Source organism: Protopterus annectens, chromosome 11.part0 (assembly GCF_019279795.1).
Source record: "Protopterus annectens isolate FY-2018-M chromosome 11.part0, PAN1.0, whole genome shotgun sequence".
Lineage (NCBI taxonomy): Eukaryota > Metazoa > Chordata > Ceratodontiformes > Protopteridae > Protopterus > Protopterus annectens.
In genome coordinates this window covers 21,286,657-21,312,485 of record NC_056745.1, presented here as the reverse complement: position 1 = coordinate 21,312,485, position 25,829 = coordinate 21,286,657, and the positions used below count along the sequence as shown (strand labels likewise).

Below are 25,829 nucleotides of genomic sequence, written 5' to 3'. Positions count from 1 at the left end.
TGCTCAAGTCCACCACCCCACAGTACTGTGGAATCTATATATATTAATAAGTGAATCTGCAAATCTGTTCCAGTCTTTTATTTACGATAATGTCCCTTTATACATATTAATAAGTAGATTTGCAAATTTGCTCAATTCTTCCACCTAGAGTGCTGCCCTTTTATACATATTAATGAGCAGATTTGGAAATCTGTTCAAGTCTTCCTCCTACGGTGCTGCCCAGCTATAAATATTAATAAGTGAATTTGCATGATGTAGGTGGAACTCCTTTCAGTGATGGACAGGAAATGAAGTTTAAGCTACTAAGTTCTCTTTGTTCTATCAAAAGAATTTGTAATTCTTGGTATCATCTGTTGTGCTGTTTTGCTTGACCTGTGGAGAGAACGTCTGCCCATGTTTCTGAAGAGTATAGTTTGTGGTTTTGAAGTCTGAAACAGAGCCATGAAGCTAGAGGTAAGTAATATTTAGAGTACACTGCACATGACTTTGTTTGTATGATGTGGGTTCTAGTTATCAGAAAAAAATTCAGCGTAGTATTTTTTTTGGCTAAAGTTGTTTAAAGTAAAGCTAAATGCCAGGAATGCTTAACATTAAAGGATATGTAATTTACTTTGTACTAAATAACTTTTTGAGAGTTCTGTTTGCTAAGAGTGTGACTCCTGCTTGTATTTTTTAACAGTGACTGTTTTATCAGCTACTGTTTTAAGCTGTCTGTATCATTATGCTGAAATCCTTGTCCAGACAGACACAAGATCCTCTGCTGTGTCCATACATACTGTTTCTATTGTGTAAGAAGCCATTCTGGTAGGCCATTTAAGTTAAAATGGAATACATTAAACTTTATTTTGTGAGTATCATATGTTTACACACCCACACGTACAGTAGAAATACTGGACAAAATATGTAGATTTAATTACACTTGTCCCATTCAGGAAGAACTTCCCTTTCTCCTTAACAGTAACATAGCTGTGCCTTGGAATAAATCAGCCCAGTGTTGAAGGGGTAGCTTGTATGTCTGTCTGTATTGCTGGAGGCCCAAGCTCTAACAGCAACTTGGGCTTTAGAGGGTCTGGGGTAAAGGAAGAAGTGGTCCCAAAGCCTGTTCATCACCTCCCTCATGGAGAGCATATGAGGGAATCCTACCTCAGGAGTGACACCTAGAAGTAGCAGGAAATCGTTTTCTGAGGCACCTGCTTTCATAGTGTAGGAAGCATACCTCTCAACTGTATGGGTTTTCACAGAATTTCCAGATTTTTGCCTCTGATGTTTGGTCTGTTCCTAGTATAATCTGTGGTTTTCTGGCAAATCACATAGGATTGAAGTCACTAAATAATGACGTATATTTCAGTTTCAGACTTTTATTTTTTCAAAAAAGTATACTAACACATCCTGTTATTCTAGCAGCTTTCTAAGTTTATAGCAATATTTAAAATCTGTCTTGTCTCTGTTTTTGGGCCTTTGTCCCCCCATTATTTTAGGCTGTGTCCAGATTTCTTGTGTTAACGAGGTTGAGAGGTATGGTAGAAAGGACCAGACATACCACCTCCTTTTGTGACTCCATTCTGTCCTAGGCTGCCATCAACATCTTTGCTGCTCTTATAGCATGGAATGCTGGGATCCCTTTCTTGTTAGCAAGGTTTTAAAGTTGTGTGTGTTTTCTAAGAAAACAGTTCAGTGTTAGCAATGTTATTTCAGAATGACAATGGGGAAAATAAATGAAAACAGTTCTTTAATCATGTTTAAATGTGCAAGGATCAGAAGCTTCATAGGTGAATAGATTTGCTGAACAAGCTTAAGGCCTTTTGGACATCTAGAGTTTGACAACCCAGATCTCCTGTTGGAAGTTTCAGGTGCCTGTGTAGTAATCCAGTTCCTGTTTGAAATGTTTGATCCAAATAAACAAACAATATAACAGCAAAAAACACACAATGATTCCCCACTTGAGGAAAGAATAACTTAAACATGGGTGTCAGAGGAGTCCTTTCATTCCATTGCAACTAATAAAGGGAACAAAAGCGCTCATCTGACACCCATGTTTAAATTATAGTTTGAAGGGGTGAGTTTAACTGTGAGGAGGAATTAATTCCATACAGGTGGGATTGCTTGAAATGTAAAGTTATCACATTTCACAGTATTGTTGTATAATTTTCATAGAAGCCAAGTAGCTTCTTTATTCTGGCCATCACATGGTACTGTAAAGGCTTTCAAGCGGTAAGGGATTATTTAATGTTGCGTCAGGCATGGGCCAACGACAGAGTGATAAGTTTCAAAGGATAGGGAGAAATGCTGTAGTCTTTGGTACAAGTCCTTTGATTCAGTTTGTGAGACACTCTTGTACTTTTCCATTTGCAGTACATGATGTGAGTAGGTTATATTTACAGAACAGGGTTCGAAAGATGGGGGGGGGGGGGGGGTAGAGTTACCTCCCTGGTATAATGTGTAGAGGGTGGCAGCTCTGATATCACGTTAAAGGTACTCCTCTACAACGGCTCCAAAGCAAAGTATCTCCTTTACTTTGTGAACTTTAAACTGTTGCCTTTCAACAGTCTGTAAAGCTGCTTGGTGGAGTCCATGTGCCAGATTACTGCATTATTTTTTCATGGAAGGTAAAATAATTTCTGCTTCACTATTTCATTCGAAGAAATTTGGTGTCAGGAAGGTATTGCCTATCCTTGTTGCAATCCTTATAATTAGATCATTCCAGGAATCCCATGTAACATTTCCTCTCACTGGAAAAGTCACACATTATCCGTCTACACAAAGGAGGAAATTCGGATATCACTAACTTTAGACCTATAGTAATCTTATTCCCCCTCTCCAAAACAGATGACAAAAGTTTAGCAATTGTTTTTGAATACAGTCCCCTGCAGGAGTAGAACTCCTATCCCCCACACAACATGGCTTCTATCACTCCCATAGTACTAACTCCACTTCTAACCTATGTAGATACTATCAAAGCTGTAGATAATGGCAAACTGATCTCTTCCTTATTTCTAGACTTGTTTAAAGCTTTTGACACAGTTTGTCACTGCAAACTTCTACTTCAAATGTCCTCGCTGGCTCTGTCTCGGCCCACACTACTACTACTTCTTTCGGCTTTTCCCGGTTAGGGGTCGCCACAGCAAATCACCTGTCTGCTCATGATTGGCAGTGGAGTTTTACAGTGTCGAGTTCAAAAATTACTTCCCCAATAGGTGTAAGTAAAATGGCACTCCACCCTGTCTCCATACTGATCTGTCACAACCACTGTACAACAAGTCTCTATCTTTGGTTCCCTCCTCTCTAACATTCTCACCAACACCCTCCACACATCTACACAGCAGGCCTCCCTAATGCAGTACTCTGCTGGTTCCACACTCATGTGTCCATTAGACAACCTGGCCCATCTCCAAAAAATTATACTGTAAGCTTTAACAGCCACTTGAGTCATGGCTTTGTAACTCGCACCCTGCCACCCCCCCCCCAAAAAAAAAAACTACTACCTTTTTCTTCCCCAAATCCCTCTCATGAAAACAACAAAATTTAAAATCCTCTCTGTGAATAATACAACCATTGAAGTCATTTTTCATAGCAAATTAATAGGGATGATAGCGGATGTTAATCTTAAATTCGACATACAGATAAAAAAATTGCATAAAAACACTCACGGGTAGAGCCAAAAACTCTCACAAACTCAGCTAAAAGTTACACTGGCCACTCTTACCTCTTCCCCACATTATTTTATGGTGATCCCCTCTGTGCTAACCTCCAGGCATCTCAAAAAGCAAAACTTGAACGGTGCTACAATAAAGTGATAAAGTTGCAGCAAATATCACTTCATACCTCTCAACTGTACAGATTTTTGCCTCATATTTTTGATCTATTCCTCATAAAGTTTATGATTTTCTGGCAAATCACTGGGATGATCTGAGGATTGAAGTCACTAAATAATGATGTACATTTGTGTTTCAGACTTCATAGCCTTCATAAAAGTGCATGCTAAACAAATCTTATCATTCTATCAGTTCTAAGTTTATAAGAGCAATATTTAAAATCTGTACCTATTTTGGGGCCTTTGTCCAGATTTTTTGTGCTAAGATGTTGAGAGGTATGTATCACTTTCAGAACTAACAACTATATGGCATAAAAAATCCTAAATTGTTTAGAACTGCCCCGTCAATTAACACATACACATCTTCTTAGCACTGATGAAATTATTCAGCATCCATCTGGTTGTCCAGCACTAAATAGCATTCTACTAATGTATGTTCACATTTGGTCATTACAATCCATTCACCAAAAACTCCTCTCTGTGTCCACAATCCTATCAGCTCTGCTGGGCATGGTCTGTACTTGTACCATGCTGCTAAGTCCTGGAGCTCCTTGCTTGTACCCATCAGGTCAGAACCCTCCCTCCAGTCCTTTAAAATCATTCTGAAAGACTTCGTTGCCAAAATCTGTCTCCGTTTTTGCTCAACCCCAAGATAGACTATATCCTTAAATATAAACAATTACCTGTTCTTACCTGTACAAGTACCTGTTCATACCTGACACCTCCTTACTTCCCCTCCTTCTCTCACTTCAATTAATTTCTTTCCCTTGATTCTATATCTAAATGTGCTATAATCCTGTTTTCTTCTCTCACTTCATGTCACAATTCCTGTTTGTATTAACAAAATGCAAACAAGCAAAAAAACACTAATTACCCAAATGCCTATACTGTGTCTATTTTACCATCTCACTGCCTATGAACAAACACTTAACCATAGTATTCACTACCCAAATGGTCAAACAGACACCCATGACTTCACACACAACACCAAACACTTTACCTTCCCCAGCACATCGAATATACGACCCTCTATAAAATACCATCCCTGTACAGCCACAAAACATAATCCTAAAGACAAAGACTATATAAAGCTTATAAACAAACTCCTAAAGCTCAGAATATCCTGTCACTATAACCTTGTAACACACCCAATAACCTCCACTCCCCTACCACAACCCCCACAGTCAAGCTACCCATGAGTACTCCCACTAGTTCCCTCCTAGCATTTCACCTAAATATTAGAAGTATTAACAATAAGATTCCCAACCTACATGCCCTCCTAGCAACCCACTCCCCAGACATTATGTGTCTTACGGAAACCTGGCTAAAACCCAGTACTACTGACAATGAGATACTACCTCCAGGATATAATATTCACCGGTTAGACCGTACTAACCTAGTACTACTGACAGTGAGATACTACCTCCAGGATATAATATTCACTGGTTATACCATGCTACAAGGAAAGGAGGTGGGATAGCAGTCCTTTACAAAAATACTCTAACCATTAATAGAGACACCATTCAACCTCCCCAAATTAATAATGTGGAACTCCTCATAACCAAGCTACAGAGTAACCAAAACAAGCACTTGAACATGGTCTGTGCATGCATTCCACCAGGCAACAACCTAAATACCCTAGAAGATATCCTTTACTGGTTATCTACCTCTAAGAAACCATAGTTCTTGGTGACTTTAACACCGACTGGCACCCCTGCTCCTTTGACCCTCCCCACCTATATAAACTTATCTGGGTTTAAACAGACCATAACCTCTCCCACTAGGATAAACAAACCAACCAACAGGGAAAGTATCCTAGACTGGATCCTAGTTAATAACCAACCCCAACTGTACACAGCTGGTACTCTCCCTGATGACCTCAGTGACCATTGTCTAACCTATATCATAAAACATAAGGCAGGAAACCCTCATCAGCCCAAATATAAGTTAGAAACAGGAAAAACTTTGATGCTGTTATATTCCAAAACAAATTAAAAGCAGTTGACTGGTCAAAACTAAAAAATCTAACACTAGAGGAGGCCATAGATCATTTTAACACTAAATTCCTAATTATCCTTGACTCCCATGCTCCAGCACGTACAATAAAAACTAGATTAATCACAGCACCATGGCGCACAAAAGATACCAAATCTAAAATCAAAACTAGAAACAGAGCCTGGGCCAGCTGGAGAACAACCAAAGCCCCACTTGACCATCTAAAATATCGTCAACTCAGAATGATACAAAAAAAATCTATTTTACTGGATAAAAAAAGCTTCTACCAAAATCTCCTACAAAAACACCATAACAACCCTCAAAAGTTCTGGGCAGGCTTAAATCAACTACTTCATCCAGGTCATTCCACCACCCCAACTCTGGCTAACTACACCCATAGTTCCCCAGAGACCATAGCTAGTGCCTTTAATAACTTTTTCACTGAAACAATCCAATTCCTAGCAAATCAACTAACCCCCTCTAACTTAAGCCACATGCCTAATCTACCCAATAATCACCCCAAATTTAACCAATATCCACTAGTTTTATCAAAACACTTCTAAAAAAACTAAAACCTACCACCCTCGCTGCTGACCTCCTCCCTGCAGAGTACCTACAAATAGCTGCAGATGCCATTGCATATCCCATATCTATCCTCATCAACAGAACCTTATTCGAAAGCACTATCCCCTCCCTGTGGAAAATATTTCACGTCATCCCACTCCATAAAGGTGGTAGCTCCTCAGACATATCCAACTATAGACCCATTGCCATTCTTCCCCCACTAGCCAAAATAATGGAGAAATGTGTACACAAGCAACCAATGCAATACCTTTCACAGAATAACTTACTATCCAACTCCCAGCATGGTTTCAGGCCATACCACAGCACCACCTCAGCCCTCCTTTCCTTTACTACTGCCATAAACCAAAACGGGAATGACAACAGGCTAACCTCTGCCCTCTTTCTTGACCCAGCAAAAGCCTTTAACATGGTCAACCATGAAATTCTCATTCTTTCACTAAAATCTATTTCCCTCAACAAGCCCGCACTCCAGTGGTTCCAGTCCTACCCAACTGGTAGACAACAGGCGGTATTATGGCAGGGCAAACTCTCCAGCCAGCTTCCTCTCACACTTGGTGTCCCTCAAGGCTCCATACTAGGCCCACTACTCTTCTCTATTTTTATCAACAACCTTCACACTTCTTCTTCTTCTTTTGGCTTTTCCCGGTTAGGGGTCGCCACAGCGGATCACCTGTCTGCTCATGATTGGCAGTGGTGTTTTACAGTGTCGAGTTGCCAGCCCGGCGCCCAACCTTCCACAGAAGGCACACACACACACGCACTCACACCTAGGGCCAATTTAGAGTGTCCAATCCACCTGCAGCATGTCTTTGGGATGTGGGAGGAAACCGGAGCACCTGGAGGAAACCCACACGACCACAGGGAGGACATGCAGACTCCGCACAGAAGGCACTCTAGCCAAGGATCGAACCGGAGAACCTCTTGCTGTGAGGTGACAATGCTAACCACTGCACCACTGTGGCCACCCCATCAACAACCTTCACACTGCTATCCTTAAAACTACCTGTATTCAATATGCAGATGATTCCACTCTCATCTGCTCAGCCACCTCCCCGTCCAAAATGCAAACCTTAACCCAAAATACATTTAACACTATCGAGAACTGGCTCACCAATCAACGCCTACTTCTGAACCCCAGTAAAACTAAACATCTACTCTTCTCCCCCACTAGTAGATCCACCACACTTTCATTCTCTGTCACATCGAACAATGGTACCACTATTTCCCCAGATAATCACAACAAACTGCTAGGGGTTATCATAGACAATAATCTCAAATTTGACCTACAAGTCAACAAAACCGTACAGACCATCAATAAGAAGCTTGGATCACTGTATAGAAACAAGACATTTTTTAACCTCAATGGCTAGGACTGCAATCGCCCGATCACACCTACTCTCCACTCTTTTATATGGTCCGCCTGTACTCTCAAACCTCAAAAAATCTGAACTAGGTAAGCTGTCCCATAGCTGCAATCATATTGCCAGATTCACCACTGGCTCCACCTATAGAACCCACCACTGCCAGAACCTTAAACAACTAGAGTGGCTAGAACTGCCCAGCTTAATTCAGTTCAATCAGCTCTTAATAACCCATAAAATTTTGTACCACCCTGAGGATACCCCCTCACTTAAAAATATTATTAAGCCATATAGCAACCTGAGATCCCTACGGTCAGCCGGTTAAACTACTGGTCCAAACCCACAAAGCTAGTAACTCTGCTGGTGAATCCCTGTTTGCCAACTTCTTTGGCAAAACCTGGAATTCGTTGCCAAACTATATAATCCTACAATCCTCCAAAAGTCTCTTCAAAAAAAACCTTAAACAGTATCTCAAAGTGAATTGGCTATGTCCATGTGCCAACCCTGGTTAAGTTATAAACTGAAAGCATATTCTGTAATTATCATAACTTGTAACTACGTCACCAAGCTCTGCTTCCAATCTGATGTCTGTTTCTTTTAACTGTGTCTGTCCATGAGAATTGTGAGTCCCTGCTAGGGAACACTACTAACCCATTGTGTATATAATCACTTTGTTTTTATAATTGTTTGCTAACTTCTATGTAATCTATGTAAGTTTGTCTATGTGGAGCTTTTCTCCCCGGGCTTCTTCTGAAAATGGACATGTATCCAGTGGGACTATCCCGGTAAACAAATGTAAAATAAATAAATGTTATACTAACGTACCCTTAATTTATACAAGTATTAAATTGTTGTCATATAAGTTGTATCTATTTTTAACCAATGTTGCCAATTATTTAACCTGTAGATATTTTTTACTATTATTTTTCAGGATTGTAGAAGCATTGTTCTTAAAATGTTGCTGAACATTTTATCTCCCTTGGCCTGTGCTGAAAATGAGCACCTACCCAATTAGATTTTCTTGGCAATCAGATGTCAATAAATAACACAAACTACAGAGAAAATGGACATTCCCTCCTTACATTGTTACTAAAGGCTGTGACTACAGAGGGTTGTATTAGCTGGTGCTGTCGAATACTATTTTTGGAGTCGTGTTCTGCTTGGTTAAACCAAATGATCCCTCTGTCTTTTAACAGTAATGCTATGTTAGGTAAAAAGAGTGTGAGGTCATTTCTGACATTTGCTCCCCAGACCTGGACATAGTACTGTAGGGGAGGGGAGGGTGGCAGAGGGCTCTGTGTAGTGACATCATTTTCCCGTCATGCTGAAAGTAATAGTTTGGGCATTATTGCCCCCAGTGTTTTGCTTCTTGTACTGTAGTTACAGATGGACATTGAGTGCTGTAGCATAATAAAGGGAATTGGGATGCCAAAAGGGATAAATGTTTTTTTAAAACTTAGTTTCTTGGGATTGCTGCAACATAAGTAGATTATATATTTTTGAATGTTTAAAGTTATCCCTCCAGCCTCCTTACCAGTTACACATGAAACATAGACATGACTGGAGTAAGTAAGTGTGCTATATGTCCATAACCGCCATAGCCAGTTTATAACTGAGTAAAACCAAACCAGCCATATTTAAATTTTTTTTTGTGGTTAAGACTTTGAAAGTTAGTGGATGGCTATCTTACAGAGACCTCCACTAATTGTCCACTTGGGTATATACTTGTTTCTGACACAACTCAAACACTGACGTCCAATGCCATTTGTTGTAAACTCAACAGTAAGTTGTTACACCAGTTGGTTTCAGAAGCTTTCTTGAGACCAAGGATTGCCAAATTTGGCATGGTAGGGAGGTTTGCGTGTCTTAATCATCTTCAGTCTATATTCATAGGAGGGCTTCACTTGATGAAGGGGCAGACAAAAAGTGGTAATGACATATTAGTCCAGGAGGCGAGGCCCCAGCCTGCTGTAGTGTTACAGGGGCACACCCATTGCACAATGCCGGTGGATGAATGTTGGAGAGTGTCTGGCACCTGGGGCAGCAATATGTCCCAACCAGGCACTACTCGTATTGGCTACTTACAGCTATGTTATGGGCTTTCTACCCGCAAGATGAAAGGTGAAGGCTGCGTAATGCAGTTGGGTAACAAACATGAGCTTGATGGAATCTTGTACCATAGGCTTTCACAAAGGAAGCTGACTTTAAAGACACGGAGCTTCATCTCAGTGGTGAGAATCAATCTGATCTGGTGCAAATCATGAAAAAAGTACCAGCTGGATACAGTCAGACTCAGTTATACACAGCAAGGCCTCTGCAAGCAAACTTCTTAATTAGTGTGGTCACTGTTTTGGAGTTACTCCTTATCAGAATTCCTGTCTGGGTGTGAAAGTGCAAGTCTTGGCTCATGGCCATTCATCTGGAGTTATTCCCAGTAGTCAAGAAGTTTGCATCAGTGCAAATGATGGTTGCTTTTGCTTATGCTTAAACAGCTGTGCTAAGTGTTCAGGCCTCCTTTGTCCCAACAGCTTTATATCCATCAGTTAAAGCCATGATGACTATCTTCGTGCCTTGGCCAAAGCCCTCCTTTGTCCCAACAGCTTTATATTGGGGAACTTCAACGATCCATCAGTTAACGCCGTGATGACTATCTTCGTGCCTTGGCCAAAGCCCTCCTTTGTCCCAACAGCTTTATATTGGGGAACTTCAATGATCCATCAGTTAACTGGCTGACTTAGACCTACAGTTGTCATGTCCAGCAATTCCTTGATTTTACTAATTCTTGTTCCTTTTGTCAAATAATAAACCATCCTATTGGGGTTTTAAATATCTTTGCTCTACCCTTCCCAAAGATGGCCTTTTCATGCACACCACCTCTGTGTGTATAATCATCTCTTGTTAAATTGTATTCTAAACTACAGACTTTTCCTTTAACATTGGTGTTACTTCCCTCACCAGATACCACTGTGTTTAGCGATGTTTAAAATCTAACCTTCATCAATAATTTAATTTATAAAGGAAGTACGTTCTACTGTAATCATCTGACAGACCTCTGTTCCTAAAGCTCCTGCCTGTATGCTGTCATGTACTACTTCATAATTAGTGGTATTAGAAAGGCACAATATATAATGGGAAGGCTAAACATAAATTCTTGTTGTGGAATACTATATAAAAAGAGAGAGAAATTAATGCTTATAAAAGTCCTGTTTTTACCTCCTATATAAAAAGTAAAGTCATGCTTATAAAAGGTCCTGCTGTTTCCTCATTAAGAGCCAACTTAAGCAATCTAACAAAGAGTTTAAAGACACCGTTATGAAGTTCAGTGCTGAGTATGAACTTTAAAAGCCGCTGAAATGAAAAATAATTGCAAATCTTCCCTTAACTGTGTCAGGAAGGTAGGAAATAGCACCCAGCATTGTTTGGAGCTATTCTCCAATAGTACGAGTTTGTTCTGATCTAAAGGAAAAAGCTATAGCCCACCTGCCACATTTTACCCACAATTATAACTCTTTCATAATCCCATCCACCCATATAATTTCTGTAGAACAAGCCCTCAAGGATATTTAATCCATATGCCATAATAACATGCCAAGTTGCATGACTGACCCCCCCCCCCCTTAACCTCTCTAACCTAAGTGTCTGCACTGGTTGCATTCCTGAAGGCAGGAAAGCAACAATTGTAAAATTATTCTGCAAGGTTTTCCAAGCCAAAGACTATGGTATCTATAGGCCTATTAATGTCGCTTCCCTAATATATAAAAATGTGGGACAGATTATATCAGACCTCATCAGTCTGGACATCGGAAATCTCTTACCCTACGCCATCGTCAGTTTGGCTTTGGTCAAATACAAGTTCTGCCTTCCTAGCCTTATTAATTTTTTGAGAGAGTTACTGAAGCATTGTTTAGTGATTCTACAGTACACATGCATCACATATGGCCTGACTTTTGGCACTGTTTCCATGCAGGTATTATCAACAACCATGTAAATCTGAATGCTGATCCATCTGTTGTGCAGTAGATTGCTAACTGGCTACTTGACCAAACCCATGTGGTTAGAGTTGCTGGTGTTGCTTCTAATTGCAAAAAGGTTACCAGTAGTGTGCTATAGGGCTATGTGTAGGCCCTGTCCATTTTGTGTACTGTGGGGCTCAGTGTAGACCCTGTCCAGTTTGTCATTTATTTCTCAGACCTTCATCCCAATACCACTGGCTGATGGTTCTTTAAATCTGCAAACAACTGTAAATTACGTGGTGTTGTTAATTCCTCACAATTACTCTGACACGAGTTAAGACTGCGTTAATAACTGGAACAAGGACAATAGTGTCAACCTAAATATGAAAAATGTAGTTCATTTTATTTTGGTAAACAAAGTAGCCCTTTTTTCTACCATATAAGTGATACACACACACAACCCAATGAACCACTGACATAAGGGCTCTAAGCAGTCTTGTTTTGACCATCATGTTTTTCCATAGTAATTCTGAAATATTTTGTCTGACTTAACTAATTTCCAAAGATATTTTCTGTAGGTCCAAAGAAATCAGTTAGTCTTTATTCATCTGTTAGACCTATTGTTGAACATAATGTCCTTTTTTGGCATATATTTGTTGAAGAGCATTAGAAAAATATAATAGAATGTGGTATTTCTATGCTCACAACTGCAAGCAACTTGTACATTATGCCTGCTTAATCGCTGGTGGCAACACGCCCGTCTAGTCTGCCCTTTTATTGCATTGTACCTTTTACCTCCATTACTTTTTTTTTTCACTTGTCACATGCCATCCTGAAGGCCTCTCTTCATCACCTATTTTGGTAGTCCTTTCCATTGGTCTACCACCCTCTGTCTGAAGAATTGTTTTCAAAGCTCCAGTTAGTAGTTACTCCTGTATTCTTACCCCCTTGTCCCTACTTCTCCCTCTGTCCCTTCTATTAATGATAACCCTTCACATTTGCTTCACATGATCTTTTGTAACCATGTCATGTCCCCCCATCCTCTCTTCTGGTCTCTAGTGAGAACTCTTGCTGTCTCTGCGCCATATCAGTTCCCCTCCATCTCATGGATCTTGCCCTATTTTTCTGCTTTCTGCCTGCTTCTTCTCTTTCACTCTGCTCACCCCATACATGGGTGCTTAACATCCCCAATTTCTTATCTTGCTCTGGCATCAGTTTCATCTCTTCAGCTGCAGAGATAACATTCCAGTCTAAAATCCAGCAAGAAGGTTAGGTCTTGTCGTTTTTGAAACTTTGGAGATCAGAGGCTTCCTTTTCCTTACTTTAACGTGTGTCCTACAAATGTGAAATCTTTGAAATCACTTACCTTATCTTGTTACTCAAGACCACTATGTGCTGTTTTGGGGACTTGGTCACCACTTCATATAATTATGTCATCAGTGAAGTTGTATGTATGTTTGGGACATGTGAAGGATGCAAGAAGCTGACCTCCCCTACAGTAACACTTTTATTTTTAATTGATATCTTACTGTTTATGCAATGGGCAGCTTTTAAGATTGTAGGAATTCATGCCTGCAATACAAGACATTGTGCTACAGTCTCTCATAATAAAAATCTCTGTTCCTTAGTTAAGATTACAATCTCCCAAAATGATAGGTTTTATATTCCTGTGTGGCCATGAGCTTAGCTGTTGTACACAGTGGCAGGAGGATTGATATAAACTTTAGATATAAAAATATTAATACGGTAACCAGGTGTTAGTTTTAACAGTAATGTAGTATTGGGAGTATGAATTTAATGAATGGTTTGTTATAAGAAACTCTCTTTTTAAGAAGAAATTACACCTCATTCTCAGATGGACTTGGTCACTTGTAGAAGTTGACATGATCGGTGATTGGAAGGTGAGGATGAAATAGAAGCCTAAACTTTTAGCCAGGGTTCAAATATAAGGATAGCATCGGGATTTTGAGTTTGAATTCATGTTTCAGGAAGTGCCATGTTTACGTAGACTACAAACATGGACAGAAAAAGGACGAAAGTGGAATGAGTAATGGAGGGTCAGGATCCAATTCGTTATCACTGCAGGGACAGATGATTCTCTTCAGGTAAGACTTAAGTAGCTGCAGCATTTAGTATTTGTAATGAAAGAAAATATCTGTATTTGAACAGCGGAAACTACGGCCTTCACAACAGTCATAACATCTTTCTTAATAAGTTGGCAAAACTGAATTTTGATAAAATCACTAATGGTTTCAAAGCTATTGACAAAATAGATCATTTCAAGAGGACTACAGCAATTCTGGATTCTCTGTCACCTTTCTAGACACGGGAGTTCCACAAAGGTCTGTTTCATGTAATCTTCTATTGTTAATCCTTGTAAACAACCTCCACTCTTGACTTGCCATGTCTCAAGCTAGTTATGTAAGCAAGTAACACACTGCTCTTACAATCTAGTACCAAACATAATGACACACAAAATGAGTTTCAGGAGGATTTCCAGAAATTATGGAACTTGTCCATATTCAACATCATGGCTAAAGTATGTAGTTAGAAAACTGGATGTGATCCAAAGCTGTAGTCAGGGCTTTTTCCCTCTTTGCCACTGGAGCAGCAGCAGTTTTCTATTCTTAAGCCTAGTAACCCTCACCCTTTTGTATGCATGACAAACTTCTTCCACATTCTGTATGTGCCTGTCTAGACTGTCCATAAACCTGTCCCTAACTGAGGTATATATCTTTTATGACTCTTACACTTCTTGTGATATACACAAAATCCACACTTGCCATTCACTATCTACCACCACTGGTGGATCAACTCAACAGGCTGTACCAGTGGACCCAACTCTAGATCTAGACTCCTTCGTGGTCTGAGATCAGACATGGTAGGACTTCCTCCTCCATAACATCTTTACCTCATAAAGAGGATTACCAGCCTCAAACAGATGCCCTACGCAGACCGTCTCAAAAAACTCCATCTTTACTCCGTCACATATTGCCTACTCAGAGGTGATCTCTGCCTAACATACAAAGCTATGTCAAACCTAGAGCTGTTGGACATGCTTCACTTAAAGAAATCCCAATCCCTCCGAGCTACATGCTCTAGGGAATTAAACCTTGTCACCACAATAAACAGAACATGCCGGAGGGATAGGTTCCTGTCCCAGAGACTTCCCATACTCTGGAATAAACTATCTATATCAAACAAAGCTCCTCATTAGCAAAATCTTGATGATTGGATGGTAAATAGGAAATTCACCTGGGGGATCACCTCTGTGACTCTGCTTGACAGTGGCACAGGAAAATAATTTTCTTGGGTGGCAAAAGCCAGGGTACCTTTTTGGCTGGGCTTGTATAGGCCCCAGGGCCAATAGCCTAGTACCTACCTATGAACTGTGTCTCTTGACACTAAAAGATCATCCAGGTGGCTGCAGATGTTCCCTATAGAGGTCACATAGCCTGTGTCAGAAGGTTAGATTAGGCTCCAAACATATAAGACGCATCCTTCCCATAGTGGTATACAGCACTGACTGAGCCTTAGGGTGGCTTTCACTTCTGGGATTAGATCTGTCCAAGACTGAATATTCTACTCCATTAAAATCACCTCCTAGAAGGGCTGGCAAGTGTTGAGCATTAAAACCTTCTAAAGCAGTCGTGTACTGTGCTGCAAAGGCAGGATAATATTGACCTAAGATTATTTTGCCCCCTGAGTTCTGAACTCTGGCCATGACCCATTCCTCTGAAGTTGTCTTCATACTATCCATAAGAATCCACCACATGTTCTGGCTCACAACGATTGCCACTGCAGTATTTGAGGTAGACATAGGGAGGGTGGCCTAATGGTTAAGGTGTTTGCCTTACAAACACAAGGTGCAGGGTTTGAGTCTAGCTGAAAATGGCTCTCAAGGGCAGTTAGCCTAGTACTAATCAATGAACATTAGTCAGCCTTCCACAGTTTGACCCAGACATTGTCTGTACTTTCTATTTACTTTATGCTCTTTTGCACAAGAACTACACCCACCTCTTAATTTATATAAGCACTTCCCTAGAACACTGATTTTATATGCCAGTTCGTAGCATTTAATGTTACCCCCGCATTGTGGGCATGAATCGATAAGTAGATACTTCTTAACTAGTAACCAACAATTTTTAGAACTGAGTGGTGTAACACACTAACAACAAACAAACACACACACACATGTTAATAAGTAAATCTGTATCAAACCCACCACAAGGTACCAGTGTACACTACCAAGGCAATGTGATAAACCATTAAACTACATAGAACTTTAGAAGGCCCAGTACAAGACCAATAACAACCCAACACCTCTGGCCTTAGCCAGACAGTGGTGATCCCACCACCAGGCCTATAATCCTCCAACTAGCCAGCCACAACCCTTGGATATATCAATGTGTGATTGCGGCTGTTCACAGAGTAACAACATTTAGACAAGAAGTAAAATTTATTTAATTTGTAAAGTTTTTGTTTTTGGACTTTCTTCAGCAAAATGTCATTACACTGAGCCACAAAACATCAAACACAAAATATCAATCTTCAAAAGATTGACAAAAACAAAAAGGCATCTTTTTTACATGTATGGGGGAGCTATGCCCTAGTACCCCTTGCTAAGTATATATACCAAATCCAAGATCACACTAATGTGAGGAAAGGGGCAAATTCCCCACTCCACCCTGTACCGCAGTGTTGCTCAGGAAAAGCGGGTTCAGTCCAATCAGCTGATATATATATATATATATATATATATATATATATATATATATATATATATATATATATTTTTTTTTTTTTTTGATTAGCTGTAGTATCTGCTTTTCCATAATTTCAGAAAAAGCCTTTTTGATGTAAGTTAGTAACCCATGTATATATACACACGGGTCAAAACATCTAAAACCCATAACATCTAATTTCATAACATTGAGACCAGAACATCTAAAACCCATAACATCGAATTTCAAAACCTCTTAAAATGTGCATCATATCATCGAACACGACAAATCACATGAAAATAACACCCCCTCAACATGTAACGACACCAAACTACCAAACACACTTTTTACTACGTTTCTGCAGGGGGGCTTGATACAGTGGGGTTAGGAAATTAACTTTTTCCCACTGTAGTGCAATCTCGGAGTTAGTATATTTAATTTACGGGGGGTGTGGGGGTGCAGGGTGGCTTGCTCCCTTGCAGAAACATACTAAAAAGTGTGTTTGGTAGTTTGGTGTCGTTATATGCGGAGGAGATGTTATTTTCATGTGATTTGTAGTGTTCGATGTTATGATGCACATTTTAGATGTTATGAAATTCGATGTTATGGGTTTTAGATGTTTTGAAGTACACACACACACACACACACACACACACACACACACACACACACACACACACACACACACACACACACCAAGAAGTAGCATACACAACTGCAAACTTTTAAACAAACAGTTTTGTATTATGCAGCCAACCCTTCACAGATACCTGACATATGACTGATTTATGTTGATTTTTCACGGAGCAGTACATAACAAGAAACTAGAACTCTGATAATCATCTTCAGTATCTTGTTTTTGAAAACTGGAATGAACTAATGCATGATCTAATGCATTATGTGCATGTGAGTGCTAGTATCTATGAGCAAGCATGTATTAGTGGGCAAGTGTTAGCGAAGCAGTCATATCAAAAACTGGCTAGAATTAATGCATATATGTATATAATGCTCCACAGAATGTTCCACATAACAAACATCACTAGAATTATCTGTTCTGAAGACTTAAAACATTGTCTGTGATATAAATAGGACCTGCAGGAGAGATAGGCCTATATCCCAGACTACCCCGTCTCTGGAACAGGCTCCCCATCCATGTGAAGCATAGTTCTCCCTAATCCAAGTCAAGTTCAACATGGACAATTGGATGAGAAACCGGAAATTCATCCCTAGTGTGGCACCTATGTCTCTAATGCAAACAGGTAACCTGTAAATGGTTCACCTCCCAAGCTCCTGCTTACACTTATCAAGGGTATCAGAACTTGTCAGAGATTTGGATGCATGGCTAGGGTTAAATAGGCCCTTCTGGTCATTGGCCTATTAAACACCTATGAACCTGTAACTATGTATTAAATGTTGGAATAAACATAATAATATAAACTGCTGAAAATCTACGGAATATAAAATGCTGACCTGCATTGGGTACAGAACTAGAAAAACGAAGAAGTAAAAGTCAGAATTGTCACCATTACAAATATGAGTTCAACCTGCCCCGTTTGCTTTTCTTATCCCATTTCATAAGCCATGTTGTTCCAGCACTGTAGATAGCATGCTATGTAAAAAAATAAGTGTCAGATGTCCTTATTTGTTAAATATCATCTTGAACTTTTTCAGTAGCAAAGCACAATCTCTTACTGTCTGTGTTTTTTTTTTTTTTTTTGTTTCTGTTCCACTTAACTTAAAAATGATGTGTATTATATACTGTATATGCCTAGCGTTTTCCACAGTACAGTGTCTGCCTTATTTATCATGGCATGTATACTGTGCTTCATAATTTACAGTGGATTGTGTGCAGACCATGTTGGTAACTGGAGCTTCTCTGTTCTCTGCATTATCTGGTTACATTGTCTTCCCCACAAGAAAATAAAAGTTTATATTCTTGTTTAGACAGATCGTAGTGCTGCTTATATTTTATTTTCACAGAGTGTATAAACATTGTGATTTACACATCCAGTTTGCCAGCTTCTTGATACAGACTTTCTATTCTTTTTACTGTATTTAAGTAATTTATTGTTCTTCAGGAAAATGCGTAGCACTGACATGGTGACAGAAAGATCAGTGATCCACTTCATAGCACAAGAAATATGGACAAAGTCTCACATAACGATGGACAAAGGTCCCAAAACAAGGACAGATTTTTAATATTGCTCTTATAAACTTAGAGATTTGCTAGGATAGCAGTATTTGTGTTTTCATGCATTTTCTGAAGGATATGAAGTCTGAAACTAACCCAGCCACTGGGGATGCACAAGCCAGTGCATTTCTTCGGGCCAGTCCCAAGCCCGGATAAATGAGGAGGGTTACATCAGGAAGGGCATCCGGTGTAAAACCTCTGCCAAATAACACAGGTGGACAACAATACAGATTTCCATACCGGATCGGTCGAGGCCCGGGTTAACGATGACCACCACCAGTACTGTTAGCCAGCAGAGTGCTGGCAGAAATTGGGGTACTGTTGGCTGAAAGAGAAGGATGGTAGTGGATTTTGTGAAAAGGATGGACATGGCTGTGGTGAATACGTATTTTAAAAAGAGGAAGGAGCACAGGGTGATGTACAAGAATGGAGGAAGATTCACACAGGTGGATTATATCCCATGCAGGAGGGCCAGTCTGAAGGAGATTGGAGACTGTAAAGTGGTGGCAAGGGAAAGTGTAGTTTAGGCAGCATAGGATGTTGGTCTGTAGGATGATGGTAATCAAGAAGAGGAGAAGAGTGTGAGGTGCAGTGCCAAGGATCAAATGGTGGCAGTTGGAAAAATAACTGTAAGGTGATGTTCAAGGAAGAGTTAAGACAAGCACTGGGTGGCAGTCAAGAGTTATCAAATAGCTGGGTAACTACAGCAGAGCTGGAAAGGTGCTTGGTGTGACATCTGGACAGAGGAAGGAGGACAAGGAGACCTGGTGATGGAACGAGGAAGTACAGGAGAGTATACACAGGAAGAGGTTGGTGAAGAAATGAGATTGTCAGAGAGATGAAGAAAGTACACAGGTGTACAAGGAGATGAGGCATATGGTGAAACAGAGAAGTGGTGAAGGCTAAGGATAAGGCATATGGAGAGTTGTATGAATGGTTGGACACTAAAGAGGGAGAAAAGGACCTGCACCAATTGCCTAGACAGAGGGACCGAGCTGGGAAAGATATGCGGCAGGTAAGGGTGATAAAGGATAATGAGGGAAACGTACTCGCAAGAAAGGAGAGTGTGTTGAGCAGATGGAAAGAGTACTTTGCGGGGATGATTAATGAAGAGAGGAGTATGTTGTATGATGTGGGGATAGTGAATCAAGAAGTGCAATGGATTAGCAATGAGGAAGTAAGGATAGCTATGAAGAGGATGAAGAATGGAAAGGCTGTTGGTCCAGATGACATACCTGTGGAAGCATGGAGGTGTTAATGAGAAATGGCAGTGGAGTTTCTAACCAGATTGTTTAATGAAATCTTGGAAAGCGAGAGTGTTTTGGTACTGATTATTTTTTTTAAGAATAAACGTGATATGCAGAGCTGTAGTAACTACAGAGGGATAAAATCGATCAGCCACAGCATGAAGTTATGGGAAAGAGTAGTGGAAGCTAGGTTAAGAAGGGAGGTGATGATTAGTGATCAGCAGTATGGTTTCACGCTGGGGAAGAGCCCTACAGATGTGATGTTTGCTCTGAGAGAGTTGATGGAGAAGTATAGAGAAGGTCCAAAGGAGTTGCTTTGTGGACTTACAGAAATCATATGAAGAAGTCGGGAGTGGTGGAGAAGTATGTAGGTGTTTGTACAGGATGTGTACAAGGGTGGAGTGACAGTGGTGAGATCTGCAGTAGGAGTGACAGATGTGTTTAAGGTGGAGGTGGGATTACATCAAGGATCAGCTCTGAGTCCCTTCTTATTTGTAGTGGTGATGGACAGTTTGACAGATGAGATCAGACAGGAGTTCCCGTGGACTATATTTATGGATGACATTGTGATCTATAATGAGAGTAGGGAACAGGTTGAGGAGACCCTGGAGAGGTGGAAATATGCTGTACAGAGGAGAGGAATGAAGGTCAGCAGGACTAAGACAAAATATGTGTGTGTTAGTGAGAGGGAGGATAGAGGAATGCTGAGGATACAGGGAGTAGAGTTGATGAATGTGGTTGAGTAAGTACTTGGGATGAAGGTGGATGAGTTTAAATACTTGGGATCAACAGTTCAGAGTAATGGTGAGTGTGGAAGAGAGGTGAAGATGAGAGTACAGGCAGGGTGGAATGGGTAGAGAAGAGTGTCAGGAGTGATTTGTGACAGACCGAGTACCAATAAGAGTGAAAGGGAAGGTCTACAAGAGGGTAGTGAGACCAGCTATGTTATGTGGTTTGGCATTGACAAAAAGGCAGGAGTCAGAGCTGGAGGTGGCAGAGTTAAAGATGTTAAGATTTGCATTTGGTGTGATGAGGATTGACAGGATTAGGAATTTTATATTAGAGGGTCCGCTCAGGTTGGACAGTTTGGAGACAAAGCCAGAGAGGCGAGATTGCATTGGTTTGGACATATGCTGAGGAGGGATGCTGGGTATATTGGGAAAAGGATGCTAAGGATGGAGCTGCCAGGTAAGAGGAAAAGAGGAAGGCCTAAGATAAGGTTTATGGGTGTGGTGACAGAGGACATGCAGATGGTTGGTGTGACAGAGCAAGATGCAGAGGACAGGAAGAAATAAAAAACAAATGATCCATCTTGGTGACCCCTAACGGGAATAGCCGGAAGAAGATGATGACGTCTGAAACTGAAATGTCTGTCATTATTTAGTGATTTCAGTCTTCAGATTGTCCCCAGAGATTTGCCGGAGAACCACAAATTATGAGGAACAGTCCAAAAATATGAGGCAACAATTTAGACATTCTGCCAAAATTGTGACACTTGATTGATCCCCTTGTAGAGTAAGGCTTGAATCATTGTTTGACATTTTGTATTCCCCATTCACAGGTGCACAGTTACATTGAAGTACAGGATTCAATATTTTTTTCAAGGTCCACTGTGAAAGGCCTGTACGGGGGCAAAAACCTTGCTCTACTGCCAGTACTGTCTTCCATTTTTTCACCTAGTTTTATTGCTGGCAGTTCACAGGGCTTGCATGGAATATGCATAAATTACATGTAGCATTTCATCAGACAGCTCAAACTATCCTTTGCCAAATTCCATTCTTCCTGCATAGTCCAATGTCACTTTCTGCCCATTTTTTCATGTACAAAGTAGTGCCACTCTGATGTCATTTTATTGCAATGTGCTACACCCACATTTTCTGAATGTAGCCATGTGTTTTCATTCTAGTTGTAGAATTCAGTTTGCAAACCTAAGAGACTTTCTAACATTTCTTTTCTTTTTTTAATGCTTATTTATTGTTACAGCGTAGAAGAAAATACACTTTATACTGCCAGAAAGTAGCATTAATAAAATTTGGCCAACACCTGTTGTCACATTTTAACATTTTCTTGGAAAGTTTCAGTTCAGCACATACTACCTTGTGCCACGTTTCCTGCTCCACGAATAGCCCAGTGTTGTCATCTACCTACCTCTGCAACTGTGGAGCTGCCACATGGGTATCATTGCACTGCAGTGTGTTACACCCATGTTTTATGAATGCAGCCATGTGTTTCCTTATAGACCAGTGTTCGGCCTGCAAACCTAAGAAACATTTTAGGATTATTATGTCTGTTTATTGTTGGGTATAGAAGCAAATGCATTAATGTAATTTAGACATGCTATCATATTTTAACATTTTCCTGTAAATTTTCAGTTTCTTGTGTATAAAGCTATCAAACGTTAAATAACTCCCTTATTCTTTTAGATACCAGAAACCTTCGAAGATGTGGCTGTTGATTTTTCAAGGGAAGAGTGGAAGATCCTGAGTGACCAGGAAAAAGAACTGTACAAGGAAGTGATGTCACAGAACTATGAACACATGGTATCACTAGGTAAGGAGGAATCCTACCAGAGCTACACAAAGAAGAGATGTCACAAAAGCAGGATCACATGATTTCACTATGTAGGGAAACTTGCATCAGATTTATACATAGAGTTGATGGTACAGAACTGTAAGCATATGATGTCATTAGGTAAGTAAGGAGAAATCCTACCCAGGCTACACAATAAAGTGATGTCACAGAACAATGAGCACATAGGGTTCCTACCTTTTAAGTGGGACATGGGGGTATGGCCAATATGACACTGGCCATACCCTCTACCATAATGTCACCACAGGAGTGGTGAAGGAGATGCTGTTATGGGTACGACGATGGCTGCTGGAGTGGCTAGCTGCCTGCTGGAGTGGCTGGTTGGCTGGCTGCTGGAGTGGCTAGCTGACTAGCTGGCTGGCTGCTGGAGTGGCTAGCTGGTTGGTGGGAGTAGCAGCTGGATGGATGAATGACCGGATGGATGGCTGGCTGCATGAATGAATGGATGGCTGGCTGGCTGGATGAATGGATGACTGGCTGGCTGCATGAATGGATGGCTGGCTGGATGGCTCGTTAGAAAGAAAAAAAAACAAATCTCGGTAGTTTGTTAGCGGCTGTAGATGTGCTTAAAACAAAGTTCTCCTACAGCCACGATCTTTGCAGGCATCTTCCTGCCCCAATCCCCACCCCTTTCAAGAATTGCAGACAATTGCTGCACTAATTAAAGCACCCGGACCTAACAGGCAGCAGCTTTGCCTGCAGGTCCGGGTTGGTGACGTAACTGAATTGCCGTGGAAAAGCCAGAAGTAATTGCGCCTTTTCCACGGCAATTCAGTGCGATTGTAAAGTGGGACTTTCAAGTCCCACTACTTTGCACAGCTGGCAACGGTATGAGGCAGCTCAACCCATGAATGTCCCGCTGACAACAGGACGGGTGGCAACCTTATGAGCACATGGTGTTGTAGACAAGGGAACTCTTAGCAAATTTACACAGAGAGGTGATGCTACAGAACTATGAGCATATGCTGTCAGTGAAGAACATCCCTCCAGGGCTAGTTAGGGAGGTGACAGCACAAAATTCTGAGACCATGGATTCATTAGGTAATGAGGGTGGTCACAGAGCTAGTGAGTGCAAAGCTATCAGCACATGGTGTGATTGTCGTCTATAAAAAATTGTATGTTCTTTACTCATTTTAAAGTAGGATAATTTATGGTCTTTTTACAGGCAAACTTTGTTGTGGTTAAGTCCTCTATCTATTGCTTTGTTTTGCTTACTGACTTGGTGATCTGAACCGTACCTGAAAAGAATCCTCAAACTGGTATATGTACTCAGTTACTTATGTGAAATAAATAAATCTTCCCAAAGCCACACAGGAACGTGACGGTACAGTATTATTAGAATGTCATGTCATTTGGTAAGGACATTGGAGCCGGAGCTAAAAAAAGACACACGAAGGTTATAATACAGAACTGTGAGCACATGATGTTACTGGATAATCACACAGGTGGTTATGATACAGAACTACAAGCACACGGCATCACTGGATAAGCACACAGGCGATTATGATACAGAACTACAAGCACATGGCATCACTGGATAAGCACACAGGCGGTTATGATACAGAACTATGAGCACATGATGTTACTGGATAATCGCACAGGTGGTTGATACAGAACTGCAAGCACACGGCATCACTGGATAAGCACACAGGTGGTTATGATACAGAACATGATACACATGGCATCATTGGATAAGCACACAGGTGCTTACAGAACTATGAGCACACAACTTTATTGTTTTATTAGATAAGTAGGATGGTTGCAGAGCTACATGTGGTACAGAATTAAACATGCACATGGCTTACAAAACAGGAATGTTTACATAACTCAGAATCAACTGCCCTGCACCACATTCCAGACCTTTAGGCTGGTGAGGATGTTTTATTTAGTCTGTGTGCTGTCCTCATTTTACATTTATGTCCAATGTCAGTGGTGTACATCAAGTGCCCTGCTCTGCACATGTTCCATGTATGTCCACTATCAGTGGTGTACATCAAGGCTCCTTTTCTGCACATGTTCCATGTATTCCCAGTATCGGTGGTGTACATCAAGGGCCCTGTTCTGCACATGTTCCGTGGTGTACATCAAGAGTTCTGTTCTGCACATGTTCCATGTATGTCCAGCATCAGTAGTGTAAATCAAGGGCCCTGTTCTTTAACTGCCAAGGGCTCTGTTCTGCACCTGTCAAGGGCTGTATTCTGCACACATCAAGGTCCCGGTTCTTCTATATCATGGTTCATTAGCTGTTTGTCAGTTCTCTGGTTTCTTGCTAGCAGATGATGTCCTATTGTAAAACTTTACAAAAGGTCTTTCATTCATATAATCTGCAGACTGAAGTTGTGTCTTTTGGCTTTTCCCAGTTAGGGGTCACCACAGCGGAACTTCGGTCCACTAATGATTGGCAGTAGAGTTTTAAATGCCGAGTTGCCGGCCCTGATGCACAACCTTCAACGAAGGTACGTCCATTCACGCATGTCTCCACACAGAAGACGCTCTAGCTGAGAATCGAACAGGACAACGTCTTACTGTGAGGCGACAACACTACCGCAGCACCACCACTGCGGTAATCTGCAGACTGAAGTAATATATACATATTCCTGTGGGCCCATATGTACAGTTCATATGCTAGGAGAATATAATTTTTACCAACAGATGAATAATTTCGTCAGTTTGTCTTCCTCAGATGTTTTCTTGTATTCTAATTCTTTTTCCAGTATCCATTTAATATTTCCCTCGTTAATTTTACAGTAAGCTACAGATTTGTTTTAGTTCTTGCAAGAGGATTCTCACTTCTGCTGTTGCACCTTTGATGGTTCCCAGATTCTTTTCCAGATTCTCTAGAGAACTGCTGGATCACTCTCATGACTCTCCTGAATGATTTTACAATGATTCTTTAAAGTGTGTTTAGAACAGCCACTTCAGAGACACTTCTGTACAGAATAAGCGCCCTCTACTGGTAGAGGACTTCCAGTACATGGAAATGTTTATTGTAACGTGAATAGACAGCAGTACTAAAGTGTGTCAGCTATTCATCATACCTCTCAGCTGGCCAGATTTTTGCCTCATATTTTTGGTCTTTTCCTCAAAATTTGGTTTTCTGGCAAATCATCAGTAAATCATTGAGGACTGACATCAGAAAATAATGACAAGACAGATTTATCTCCCAGTGACTGCCATGGCTTTGGACCAGGCTTACCAATTCATGTGAAAAAGAGCACCGGTATGACACTGTTCAAGAGGAATCTGGACGAGTGGATGGGGCACCATAAAGTCTTACCGGGGATAGAGCCCACAACCCTCCTGGACATGGGCAGTCATCACTAAATGCAATCTTGGGTATTGACTAGCATTTTCATGGTATTACATTTGGATG

The 25,829-nt window shown here is 40.7% G+C and overlaps 1 protein-coding gene across 1 annotated transcript in view; it reads left to right on the top strand.

Moving 5' to 3' along the window:
- The first annotated feature begins 273 nt into the window (after nt 1-273).
- LOC122815135 (zinc finger protein 501-like) overlaps nt 274-25,829 on the top strand; it is a 73,306-nt gene continuing 47,750 nt past the window's right edge. Inside the window, exons 1-2 of the mRNA XM_044087388.1 lie at nt 274-453; nt 22,291-22,417. Of these exons, the coding sequence (XP_043943323.1) occupies nt 442-453; nt 22,291-22,417 (139 nt within the window). The 5' untranslated portion in view covers nt 274-441. The remainder of the gene's footprint in view (nt 454-22,290; nt 22,418-25,829) is intronic.